The sequence below is a fragment of the Passer montanus genome, unplaced genomic scaffold (genome assembly GCF_014805655.1).
Source record: "Passer montanus isolate IOZ18808 unplaced genomic scaffold, ASM1480565v1 scaffold4, whole genome shotgun sequence".
Classification (NCBI taxonomy): Eukaryota; Metazoa; Chordata; class Aves; order Passeriformes; family Passeridae; genus Passer; species Passer montanus.
The window spans coordinates 8,737,205-8,750,260 of record NW_024368818.1 but is presented as its reverse complement, the minus strand read 5'-3'; the positions used below and the strand labels follow the sequence as shown (position 1 = coordinate 8,750,260).

Sequence of the window (13,056 nt, the reverse complement as noted above, 5' to 3'; positions counted from 1 at the left end):
ATGATCAGTCACTTGGTTTACAAACCAGGGTGCAGTGCTGGGCAGTGTTAGGAGCACAATTCTATAGTTCAAACCACTCAGAAGTCCAAAGGCCACTGTGATAGGGCTCAGGATGACAGGTGCTGAATCAGTTCCAATTATCCTATTGTAGAAAAGCAATACAGTGTGACCAGTCCCACAGTGGGGCAGCACTTGTGTCACACCTCAGTGACTGGCACAGTCTCAGACATGGCATCATCAATGATTTCAGTAAAAGGAGGAGGGAAGGAGTGCCACTTTCCATGCCAAGCACCTGTTTCCTGAACACCGGAAAATCAAATTACATTCTTCATCTTTGCAATTGGACTCTTACCTGGGGTGGGAATCTGGTCTGTTTTGTTCAAGTCTTGATTTCCCTGATAGCAGATAGGCCGTGGGATATCCTGCAGAACCAGCATTACCAACTTGAAGCCCTTTGCCTCTAAATTTAGTGGTTTTCACCCAAGCTGTGCAGATGTAAACCTTGTCCCGGAAGATGCAGCAAGAAGAAATCAAAGTGTCCACACTGATCTACAAAGTAAATCTGCGTATTTTCTGGGGTTCTGCACCTTTTGGGACATACTGGAACTCCTACAGGTTCACAGTCCCTCATTTGGATACATGGCACAAATGCCAAAACACTCCATGAGGCAGCTACTGCTTGTGAACCTGCAAAGGTAATTTTCTTCCTGGCAGCCAGATGCAGGTTCAGAGGCTGCCAGACAATAATCTCGAAACAAAGGCTGCTCCTTGTCAGCTTTAAAGTATTTTCTCTGTAATATCAATGGCACATAAGACATGCATTGTTTCAGCTCTGGGTTGTTTTAATTTCTGAACCTGCACATCTGCAGTTTGTGCTACTGAGAAAGGTTTTTTCCCCCCTACAGCATTTCCATTAACCAAACCAAGCATCTCACTAGGAACACGTTCCTGCAGACAATATTTAAATGGACTTGTTTTAATCTTACTCCGCTCTGCCAGGAGTTATCAGTTACTTTTGTCTGGTTTACTGAGGTGGTAAACTCTCTTAGTCTGTGTGTTTAAATACATTGTCTTTCAGCGCAGGTCAGCACTGCAAACCCACCTTGTTTGATCATATATTTGCAATCCTGCCAAGAACAATATCAAAGGTCATTTGTCCTTTCTAGGCAGAATGGGGGTGTGACACTGAAGAAAACCAATAAATAGCAAGAAAAAGAATTTGCCAGCCAAACAGTTTTTTTCCCTTGGTTAGGTAGTGTTGGGACTTCCATTTTGGACCTTCTGGATTGTGTCTGATGGCCATGCTATGGGGTCCTTGAAAAGCAAAAGGCAAGTATATACATTCAGTTGTAGGCAAAATGAACTGCAGACCTAACTTGTTTGATCATATATTTGCAATCCTGCCAAGAACAATATCAAAGGTCATTTGTCCTTTCTACGCAGAATGAGGGTGTGACACTGAAGAAAACCAATAAATAGCAAGAAAAAGAATTTGCCAGCCAAACAGTTTTTTTCCCTTGGTTAGGTAGTGTTGGGACTTCCATTTTGGACCTTCTGGATTGTGTCTGATGGCCATGCTATGGGGTCCTTGAAAAGCAAAAGGCAAGTATATACATTCAGATGTAGGCAAAATGACACCAAGACAAGATGGTGAAAACTACAACAGATGAGACCTATATATATAAAACACAGAAGAAAACAGAGAAATTCTTGTGATCTGAATTCTTAAGTCACATGTTCCTTGTGAGAGATACTTTTGTCTTCACCCAAGTGTGAACAGGGAAGAAATTGGCTAGAAACACAGAAGAAAACAGAGAAATTCTTGTGATCTGAATTCTAAAGTCACATGTTCCTTGTGAGAGATATTTTGTCTTCACCCAAGTGCAAACAGGGAAGAAATTGGCTACAACATGGAAAATCTGATGTGTTTAGAAGACTGAGAAAACTATAACTGGAATGCTTGGACTACATGTACCACAGACAAAGAATGTATTTAACTCTGAGCCTAGGTCTCAAACTTTATTTTAGGAGAACACAGGATATTGAATACAGGTCAACCACCTTCAGTTCAAAAGCCTGCTTTCACTCAAATGAACAGGCTGTCTTGTTACTGATACCGAAGATTTTTAAAGTAAGAATTGTGAAGAAAAAATGATATCTGACACTAAACCAGCTAAACTATATTAAGTCAGACAGTACTAAAGTCACCTAAGCTCTACTTCTGCCACAGATCTAAGACTTCATATTCACAATTGGTATGACTATCTGTGTGCACAGAAATAGGTAAAGAAAGAGCTCCAACTAATCAGAAATCATAAAAAACCCCAAAGAAGAACTAGTTGGATAAATATGTGACAGCCAGAAAACTGCAAAGCAGCCATGAAAGGTCTAGGACCAGCCAGCTTAGTTGTGAGAGCAATAATCTGAAAAACAATATTTCCAATAGAAAGTTGGATAGACCAGCACTAGAAGAGATTATCCCACTTAAAATAACATGGTCTCATGCAGTTATCCACAAAGGAAGCGATGTGCAAGGCACAGACACCATAGAAGAACAATAACAGTAGGAACAACAGAAGAAAACTATTCAGACCAGAAGTTAGAAACTTCCTGAGGGAACCAAAACAAAGAAACAAACAACCCCCCAAAAACCCCAAACAAACAAACTAACAAACAAATACTATAAAGTGTGAGCCAAGGTGTTCATGCATCTTTTTAACTTTCACTGTTTCAGCTGAGACCATGGACTGATTAAGACTTGCAGCTGCAAGACCAATCAAAAAGCCATACCAGAAACATGAAGGAAATACAGAATTAGAGAACAAGAACAGTAGAAGGAGACTAATAAGAAAGAAATAAACAGCACAGAAATATTTTCTGCTAAATTCAATAGAAACTTTCAAGTTACAAGGCTTGAATCTACTTCTCTGACCTCAGCAATGTCAGACACTGACTAGAGCTACTCATTTCCTTTTTTTTTTGAGGTGTTGTGATTAAAATGAATCATTTTACCTTTAGTTCTGCTTGGACAGCAAAGCCTTGTTTGCCACCTCTACAGCAGGTGTGGCAGCAGTATTTGTCTTGCAAGTCTGACAGTGCCATTATATATTTTTGACCCTGATAAAACTCAGATAAAGATTCCTCAGCCACTGGAGTGCCCCGTTTGAGTAGCCCTGCTATCAGGGGTTTTAAAAATGCATTGAAAAAAGGTTACGTAAAGTGTGTTGAAATCTCACTGCAATCTTGAAATACAATTTTATGCATAAATGGAATACAATTACCATGTCCCAACAGGACTGGAGAGAATGGGCACAAGCTGAAACACGGGAGGTTCCCTCTCAACATCAGGAAACACTTATTTTACTGTGAGAGAACATTGTCACAGGTTGCCCAGTGAGGTGGTGGAGTCTCTGCTTTGTTTAAAAGCAGTGTTCTCAAAAGCCCCCAAGAGATTCAGTAGCCCGTTCAAGGTGGGTTTGAGCAGAGGGAGTTGAGCATGATAAACTCCAGAGGCCCAACTAACCTCAGTCATTCAGTGATTCTGTGATTCATGGAGAAGCAGAATCAAACAGAATAACTGTTTTTTCTCAGTTTTTCACCTTTTTGGAGGGATGTTGTTTAATGAGGAGGAGACCTTGGGTGCTGGGAGAGATATTTTTACATGCCTGAAAGAGAGAATACCTTCTCTAACACCTTGGATCTTTCTAGCTGTGCATGTGAATAATTGTGGGCCCCAAGAGATGTCTGGCTTCAGCATCAGGTAGATTATGTCAGTATTGAACTGGCAGCTGGTTCATGACTGCCCCCTGGGCCCAGAGAATCCTGAGACTGGCCACAGAAACCATCACAGACAGAAACCATGGAGCACTTAGACAAATATCCTAAGGACTCCTGGCCCCACGCCATTGCTCTCCTCCCTCTGATGAGAATTTCTGTCCCTCAGTGAAGCACCAATATGGAAATACCAACAGAGCATGGAGGCCCTCTTTCTCTAAGAAATGAGGCTCTTAGTCACACAACCCTCCCAGAGGAGCAGCTGGCCTTGCACCTCCAGGAGCATTCACATCCTTGTAGCTTGCAGCCCTGCTCCAGCTGCTGGCATTGAGCTCTCTTAAGCTCTCAGCAGCCAGTCCAGCTTGAAGCTCACCCAAACTCACAGAAAAAGAGCTCATCCACACATAAGGCATGATTTACTGAGAAGACAGGACCAAATGTGCAGGGCATGGCCAAAGAAGCAGCTGACTGCAGCCTGTTTGCCCACAACCAATTCCTGTTATGCACTTATCCCCCTATTTTCCCTTTCCTTCCCAATCTATCTTGAACCTGTAATTTCCTAGCCTTTGTTCTTTCTGTTATTGTAAGTAATCAATTTACAATACATTTTGAGCATTGCCATAGTCCCATTTGAACAGGACAAAATAAATAGTATGAAATGTGAAAATATTGATCTCTATTCCCTCCCAGGTGATGGGGTGAGGTGATGGGCAGTCCAGCTTGAAGCTCACCCAAACTCACAGAAAAAGAGCTCATCCACACATAAGGCATGATTTACTGAGAAGACAGGACCAAATGTGCAGGGCATGGCCAAAGAAGCAGCTGACTGCAGCCTGTTTGCCCACAACCAATTCCTGTTATGCACTTATCCCCCTATTTTCCCTTTCCTTCCCAATCTATCTTGAATCTGTAATTTCCTAGCCTTTGTTCTTTCTGTTATTGTAAGTAATCAATTTACAATACATTTTGAGCAATACATTGCCATAGTCCCCTTTGAACATGACAAAATAAATAGTATGAAATGTGCAAATATTGATACCTATCCCCCCCCAGGTGATGGGGTGAGGTGATGGAGACCTTCTCATTGACACATGATGGGTGTCCCCTAGCCAATCGGGACTTCCCAGGGAAAACTGGAGAGAAGCAGAGGAAGGTCAGTGTTGTCTGGGTTTTTCCGACAAGCCAGTGTGCCTCTCTGCTCCTGTGTCTGTGGAAATGAGCCTTTGCTCACAGAATTAATAAGGCTGGGAGGGACAACTGCTCACAGAATTTATAAGGCTGGGAGGGACAAGAGTAGGGTCATCTGCTCCAAGCTCCCTGAGAGCACACTGCACAGGAAATGACATATATCAATAAATCGTTTAGGACAGAATTTGTCACACTTAAGTGTGACTTCTATAATCAGGTGTCCAACATAAACTGCTTATCCAGTCACTGTAAAAAAGAACTTCCACCTCTCAGCGCCCCTCAGGCTGGGAGGGATTGCTCTCTGGAACTCCTGTCTGTCTCACTGTAACTATGAGCACTAGCTAAGTCTTGCTTAGTTTTGAAATATCTGAAACAGGTTGAAAGCAATCCTAGATTTCGGAAGAGAGATGCTCTTCCTTATGGATTCCTGGCTCCATAGCAGGGTTCTGTGTAGCCCTGGATGTATGATGTATGGTAAGAAGAGTGAAAAGAAGATGGCAGAAATAATAAAACCAATCACAATTTTGTATCAAAAGTAGAAACTGCATTGTTGTTTGGCAATCTAACCAGCCTGATGTTAACTACATACATATGTACACATCAATATGTTAAATACTCTTCTGTTATTTAAAGAAACACAGGTTATGCAGGGTCTGATATCTGCTGACTGGTGCTGAAGTACCTTTACATTCTACATATTTATAAAATAAAAAGCTTTTCTAGCACAAGAACAGTACATCCTTTCCAACACCATTACAGATTTCATTTTATTAGCATGGAAACCAAAAGTTTGTCTTTAGGAAGCGTGTAACTCTCTTCTTATTAAGGTCAAACTCAAACTGCTTTCTTGCTCTGAAGAAGTAAAGGAAGTCTGGGAAAAAAACCAAACAAACAATAAAAACCCAAACCCAGATGAATTATCATATTGCAGATATAAAGGTTAGTACACTTTAACAACATCCTCAAAGAGCTCAAAGCAACCTTTGGATACAATTATGCTGCTAACAGCATCTACTCCCAGGTGTAACCTCTGCAACATGTGACCCAGCAGTATGGAGACACTCCACAGCAAACCAGCCATGCACATACTGCATCATGTAATTAATGAACCTCACAAGGCCACTCTACAAAAGATGCATCCTGTGCATTTCTTTAGCTTAAAATATCTGCTCTTACACTCCAGCTGTGCCGAACCCTCCAGCAGGGTGCATTTCTAGCCACCTGTGGGTAGGTATTGCACAGACCAGAGTGTGCACAGAGCACAGCAAGGTGTGAGCAGGTATTTGCCTGATGGGTGCTGCCAGATACCATGCAGGGAAGGAGAAGCCCAGCCTGGGCTAATCATGTCGAAGCTACCTCTTGGGGGTGAGGTGTCTCAGCACCACGTGTGAGACTTATTTAGGAAAAGAAGCAAGATTTGCTATAATTAACTTGCATGGGTTTGGGTGAGCAGCAGATGAGGAGCAGGGAGGCAACTGGGAAGCTGTGACAGGTGGCAGTGTGAATGTATCCTCAAGTCTAGTACAGCATTTCCATGTCTAAGCAATGTTCACCCTCCTGCAGGAGAAGCTGGTGCTGGCTGTTTTATGTCAGAGGGACAGGCTGTGAGAGGTACACCTTATGATGTTGGGATGTCCCTGTGTTGAGTGTTGATCTTCATGGTATGATGTGCACATCAGCATGAATACAGATATATCTCTCCCTAAGAACTGGCCTTTCCAGATGTGCTGTCACCAAAGGTATACTATCACCATTTTTCAAGGGGGTAAAGTGAAGCATGGGAGTGTTATGTGACTGCTTCAGGGTCTTGTTGGTCATCCTGTGTGCTCTGAGCAGCATGTAGAGGTCCCTGTCTCTGCCCAAGCACTCTCAGCCCTGTCACATTGAGCATTTCTTAAAGATTTTAGCCAGAACAGTTACTCACTTTCATGTTGAAAAACAGCATCAATCTTCCCATTAATTCCTGGAAAGGCATCTCTTATCAGTAATGACTTCCTATCCATGGACTGACTTCTTTCATCATAACTGAGAAAAATTATAAACAAACAGGAGTCAGTGAAACCTGCAAACAACTCATGAATAATTCCTCTCAACTCATTATCTTCTACCTATCAACAAATAACCAAGTTTACTGAAGATTTTTAGTGTTGTTTGGTAGTGTAGAGAGAGACATAATTTGCCATAAATTAATTATTACTTTATTAGCTGCACTGGATGAATTGCTTCTCTTTACTCCACATAAGAATACCTAATATTGGAGCCATCACCATAAATATGTTTTTTATTTTTTCTAAGAGACCATGCCTAAAGGAGCAATAGATAATAGATTGTAAAAAGATTTCACTCACGTTATATTGCTGTAAGAAAGGTTTATCAGGAAAAATCTGGGCTTTTTCTGAAGTTATGAGGTATTTTAAGTCAATTTACTTAAGTTACTTAGAGCAAGCTATTACATTTTTGGTGAAGTGCAGTTTATCCATCAGTGCTGGAATAAGAAGGCTTGTGAAAGCTTTTCCCTTCTATAATTTCCTTAATAGGAGACTTAATGATCAAAGACTTAATCATTCAAGTTACGATAGTTTGACTTAAAACGTGGATGTCTAATCTTCTGCTTGAAGTAGACACGTGGCTGAATAATTTTCTAGAGTGATCTTTGTATATACAATTTCTTTGGCATTGTGGTGGAAGGAAAGAGAAGTTATGTTGTTCATCTTAAATAATTCGGGTTGTTTACTGCTTCCATTACAGGAGCACCTCTCCTGTCTGTTAGAAATCTATGTCCTATAAGAAAAACTTGAGCAGGAGGGATGGGATTGAAAAGAAAAAAATAATAACCATGCACAGCAGACAATTCTTCGCAATACGTGGCATTTATCAGCATTTTTATGAAACTATTTGTTAGTAACTGGAAAGTGGGTGACATTCTCCCTCTTACTCCATAGAAACATATTTGATATGTGAATAGTGAATCTGCCTGATTTCCGGAGATGACTTGTAGAGCTGTACAACGACTTTTTAACCAAGACAGCTAAATGAAAACAAACAAACAAATAAACAAATAAGCTGTTAAATGAACTAAATTAACTAATAGGAAAACTAAAGGCACTGTTCCACCTCCTTTCAAATATTTTTCCACAGCCAGCTGTGACACTGAAAGAGATCACCAAAAGTGTCTGACTAATGCATCCTAAATCATGACAGGATATTGATCATGTGATTATGTTGGTTTTATTCAGAAAAGGACCACAGGAAATATTACCTCCAAAATTTGTCTGCTATGAAGTAATATGTTTTCCCCTCAACTCCATTATGAAAAGCAGCATCAATTTTGGTAACATCCTTTGAAAAGCCCAGGGCATAGAGTTTTTGGGGGTATCCAGGAAGTATGGTATCTCCTCTCACAACCCAGAATTCATTCCCTATTAACAAAAGTTAATAACATGTGAGAACCTTCTTCTGAGAATGACACGATCTTTTTCATGAAAGCTGATGGTTTCTTGAAAATAATAACTGAATTTGAAAATTACTGAAAATAGTTCTAGAATCAAAAAGAATGCAATAGTTCTCCACATTACTTTTTTGAAAACTGAAATTTCAGTCTTTCTTCATACTAATGCTACTATCATTCTTAAATTCAATAGAAAATTTCCCAAAAGAAAAATAATGAAATTTATTTTGGCAGGGAAAATTTTCACTGTGGCTATTAAAAAATAAGATATATGTTTTTAACTTGGACAATAATTTTATTATTTCTGTGATTGAAACACACTAATTTATTGGACTAAATTCAGGATTTCAGAATCCTACAGAAAGAACTTAGGTGGTTTGAAGCCAGATGCAAACTCTCTAGGCTACTTGGGAAGACAACATGGGAAAATAAAAAGACAACATTTTACCTTTAAAAATGACCATTTCATCTTTTTCAGGAATTTCATATGCAGCATCAACACCAGGTGGCAGCTGTGGCCAGAATGAAGATATCAACTCAAAATCAGCTGTTCTCTCTGCTGGATGTTTGCGCCAAATATGCCTTGTGCAAGTATAGAACAGGTTTTAAATAAAATTGGATGTTCACACACCCTGATGCATGAAACCACACGATGGCAACCAGGGCAGTATTTATCTGATTAAACCCAACTATGTACCTGAGTTAGTCACACCATATTCCCTGTAAACTTAATGTAAAGACAGTTATTTCCATGGTAGGATTGCTCTCTTCTTGATGCAGACATTTAAAATAGGTCAGATGAACTGTTTTGTCAAAACATTTATTTCCCCTGATGCAAAAGTTGAGCTTAGATAGACCTGTTTCACAAGGGTGATGCCTGGTAAGACTTTGGTAAAAAAAGCCCAATTTTCCTTTCCTTTCCTTTTATTAGTATACTGAATCCTGACTACGGGAGCTCTTCAAGCAGGTATTTTGTCAGGGCTGGTAAGCCCTCAGGTCCCTCAAAGCAAGGACAGCAAGAGGGTGTGAAGTGTTTCAGAGCTGGTGATGTGTTTTGCCAAAGCTGAATTCCCCCAGATGCAGAACACTCAGGACTTGCTTATGGCCTGAAGTGAAAACAGCACATATTTCCCCTGATGCAAAAGTTGAGCTTAGAGAGACCTGTTTCACAAGGGTGATGCCTGACACTCGGGACTTGCTAACGGCCTGAAGTGAAAACAGCAAACGTTTGCAGAGGAGCCATTTTCCCCCACCCTATTCACAGCATCCGCTGTTCCAAAGGTCATCCTCCTCCTTATATTCTCTTAATTTCTTCATCAACCTCTATATTTTTGTTTTCCATCTCTTTTCCTGATTCCCTGTTGTGTCTTCCTGTCTAAAATGGCTCATATTCTAACTGAAGTTATTTTTCTGTGCTGTGGGGCATAATCAAACAGTGAAACTCAGGTATTTTACTTTCAGAAGCTGACTTACTTGTCTTTAAAGAACATTATTTCTCCACGGAAAGTGGTGACAGCATCAAACGTCAGATTGGAGTTGCAGCTGTTTGGCAGTGCAGGATCTTTTGACTCAGTTGGGTCTTTTATCTCAGTAGATTCCATTTGATCATTGCTTGTGTTGGGAGATGATCCTAAAAGAAGCGGTTTATGGAAGAAATGATAGTGTGAACTCACTGAGGTATATCCACTACACAAAGTTGTCATTGAAAAGTATCTGAAGTTTGTGAAATTACAAGCAGTAGTTGATGAAAAATTCTGAATTACCATAGAGGTACTGTATGCCAGTAATATCATCTTGATGAAGGAGTACTGAAGGGTCAAATTTCCTGAAAACTGGATACATCAGAGCGTTGGGGTCTTTGGAATGGGAAAGTCCCAGTGAATGGCCAAACTCATGGGCAGCAACATAAAACAGGTTTGTGCCTGAAAACAACAAACAAAACACATGAGAGAAGAGCTGTGTCTTTGTATTTGTCCTGAATAACATGAAAGGCACAAGGTAGGTCAGAAGGCATAAGGTAGGTCAGAAGCTTTCAGAACTCCTTGTCCAAGCAAATGAAATTCCTGTGTGAAATTTAGTTGGAGATGAAATTATGGTCTGAAGTAAAAATAGTGGAATGATTATAGGGAAGTACAAGGAAATAATCTGTAGATCTTGCAGAATTCAGTGTAGAAGAAGGACCCTGGGCCAGTGCAAGTGAGGCAACTGTGCAGGAAGAGGTTTGAGAAGTGGGAAGAAGTGAGCCATCCTTACAAATAAAGCTCCCCCCAGTGCATGGATGAAGCTGAACTGGGGCCTTAACTTAAACCAGAGACTCAGAGGCTTTTTAGAGCTATGCAAACCATATGCTCCCCCAAATCAGTGGCAATTTAAACACTTCTTAAGGAAGAGAGGAGACAGATACTGCACCCTTGATTCCATGTTCAACTTGCTTGGAGAACTTAATTACCTACCCTCTGTGCTTTTGGTCCACGTTTCATCCTCATCAAAGTGAGCATCTCCACCATAGTCCTTGCCAGGTGCATAGGCATGGGCCAGGGAGCCTCCTGGGCCATCAAAGGGGATGAAGTCATTGTGACCTGAGGAGCAAACCCCAAACACAGCTGACTGGGGCTTCATGCACATACTGAGCAACACACAGCAGGTGTGGATCCAGTGAACTACTGGCGGCTCCCTGAATTTTCTTCCTTTTTCTCTTCATCTGCCTCTATGCCCTCCCCCAAAACCTGTCAAGAGTTGTAACCATAGCACCTTGAGCAAGAACTGTATTTTTCTGTCTGCTTGTTCAACTGGATACCGATCTCCACATGTGCTATGTACGGGAGAAATCATTCCAGGCCAACTGCTCCATGTAGGCAGTAACTTGGCAATAACTCCTAATGGTTAAATGGAGATTTACCTCTGGCTGCAAAGGAGATCATTATGTCTGCATCACCACTGTCCTTCCTGATGAACCTCAGCGGGGTCACACTGCTCCAGACACGTAACGCCTTCGTGATGGCTGCGTTGACATCTGCTGGACGCAGGTCCGGCGTGTAGTTCACTATCCTTTAAAATGCAGGACAGAACAAGTCATGTTGTTGCCACTCACCCTGCACTTCACACTGTCCTGACATGAAGAATTCCATTGTGATTACCTGTATGTCAGGACATGTTTTGTCCATTTTGGCTCTCCTGCAAAGGTGGAGAACCCAGCTACATCAGGGAATCCACAGCGGTGTTTCTGTGCCAAGTCCAAAGTGCCAGAATCCAGCTTCCCTGTCACCTCCAGCCCAAAAAATGCCTGCATTTCTTTTAGTTTTTGGGTCATTGCATTGTTACTTTTCCAAACAAAAGGTTCTCCATCTTTCTTAAAGCCATAGTAATTTTCCAGGTACTTCTAATGAAAGAAAACCAAACAAAAATCCAAAGTTTAGAACAATGAATGATGTTTGCTTTTGAAGCTTATAAGATATTAAACAAACACCAGTCAGTCATGTAGCCTTTGCTGTTTTTCTTTCTGTTCTATGATAGCATGGATAACAGTTTGTTAAAGCCTGCATGAATATTTTTTTCTTAATGCTAGCTTTTTCCACAAAAATCCAAAGTTTAGAACAATGAATGATGTTTGCTTTTGAAGCTTATAAGATATTAAAAAACACCAGTCAGTCATGTAGGCTTTGCTGCTTTTCTTTCTGTTCTATGACATCATGGATAATAGTTTGTTAAAGCCTGCATGAATATTTTTCTCTTAATGCTAACTTTATCCTTTGTACTATCACTATAAATATTTTGTAGTTATCAAAATGCATTTGGTTAATAGATTATTTTTTGATAATGTGCCCTCCACTTACCCTGCCCCCCAAAAGTTACCTAGAGTCCTTTAGAGGAAGTAATTTGAAATACACAACTGAACATAAAATTTCAGTAGTTGTATCCTGTTTCCCCACATTTTAGACAGTAATAGTTCAGAAAAATATACTGTACTTACTTCATGAGGAGTTATGTTTCATAATATCATAAGTCAAGTAAATAGCTACATTTCCACCCGGACAACAAACCAACCCTAGACTGATGCAGAAGTTTAATTATTTGTAAAATTAACACAGAATGAATGCATCATCCAATTTAGTTGGTCTCTTAAAAAAGTAAAATAAGATGGTGCTAAAGTAGCCTTTCTCATCACACAGCTATTTTGATAAATATTCAATCACCTATTTATTCTACTTGTTGTTTGGATGCTCTATGCTAGTTACACAGACTAGTGGATGATCAGCAGTAGCTAAACATCTCCCCAGAGCTCTACCTTCCTCACCTGGATAAGCTGCATGTCTTCTTCCTTTGTCTGCCTTGTATTTGCAGGAAAAGCAGAAGAAAGTGCTGCACATAGCAATAGGAGAAATGGGAGATTTCCCATTCTCATTTCCACTAGCCTTTATAGAAGTCTTTTTTGTAGTCTACCACACACCTGCTTCAGCTTTATATAGTATTTTTTTGCTTTATAAAGCTTTCCAACCCCTGACTCATTGATTCTCACAATGTCTAGTTAGCAACAGAACAAGCAAAACAAGAGTTTTACCATAAAACAGATCAGTGCTGTCTTTCATCCGGTTCCACCCTTGTGCAGGTTTTGCAACATGGAAATATGATTAATGAGAAGATAATAG

The 13,056-nt window shown here is 40.4% G+C and overlaps 1 protein-coding gene across 1 annotated transcript; it reads right to left on the bottom strand.

Moving 5' to 3' along the window:
• Positions 1-6,878: 6,878 nt before the first annotated feature.
• On the bottom strand, positions 6,879-12,812 carry LOC120506743 (stromelysin-1-like). Its single transcript, XM_039718703.1, has 9 exons — positions 12,705-12,812; positions 11,548-11,789; positions 11,310-11,458; positions 10,864-10,989; positions 10,165-10,332; positions 9,884-9,992; positions 8,859-8,992; positions 8,222-8,381; positions 6,879-6,987 (listed from the first exon to the last, which is right to left on the bottom strand). Exons 1-9 carry the CDS (start codon positions 12,810-12,812, stop codon positions 6,879-6,881), a joined length of 1,305 nt encoding a protein of 434 aa, XP_039574637.1.
• Positions 12,813-13,056: the final 244 nt, after the last annotated feature.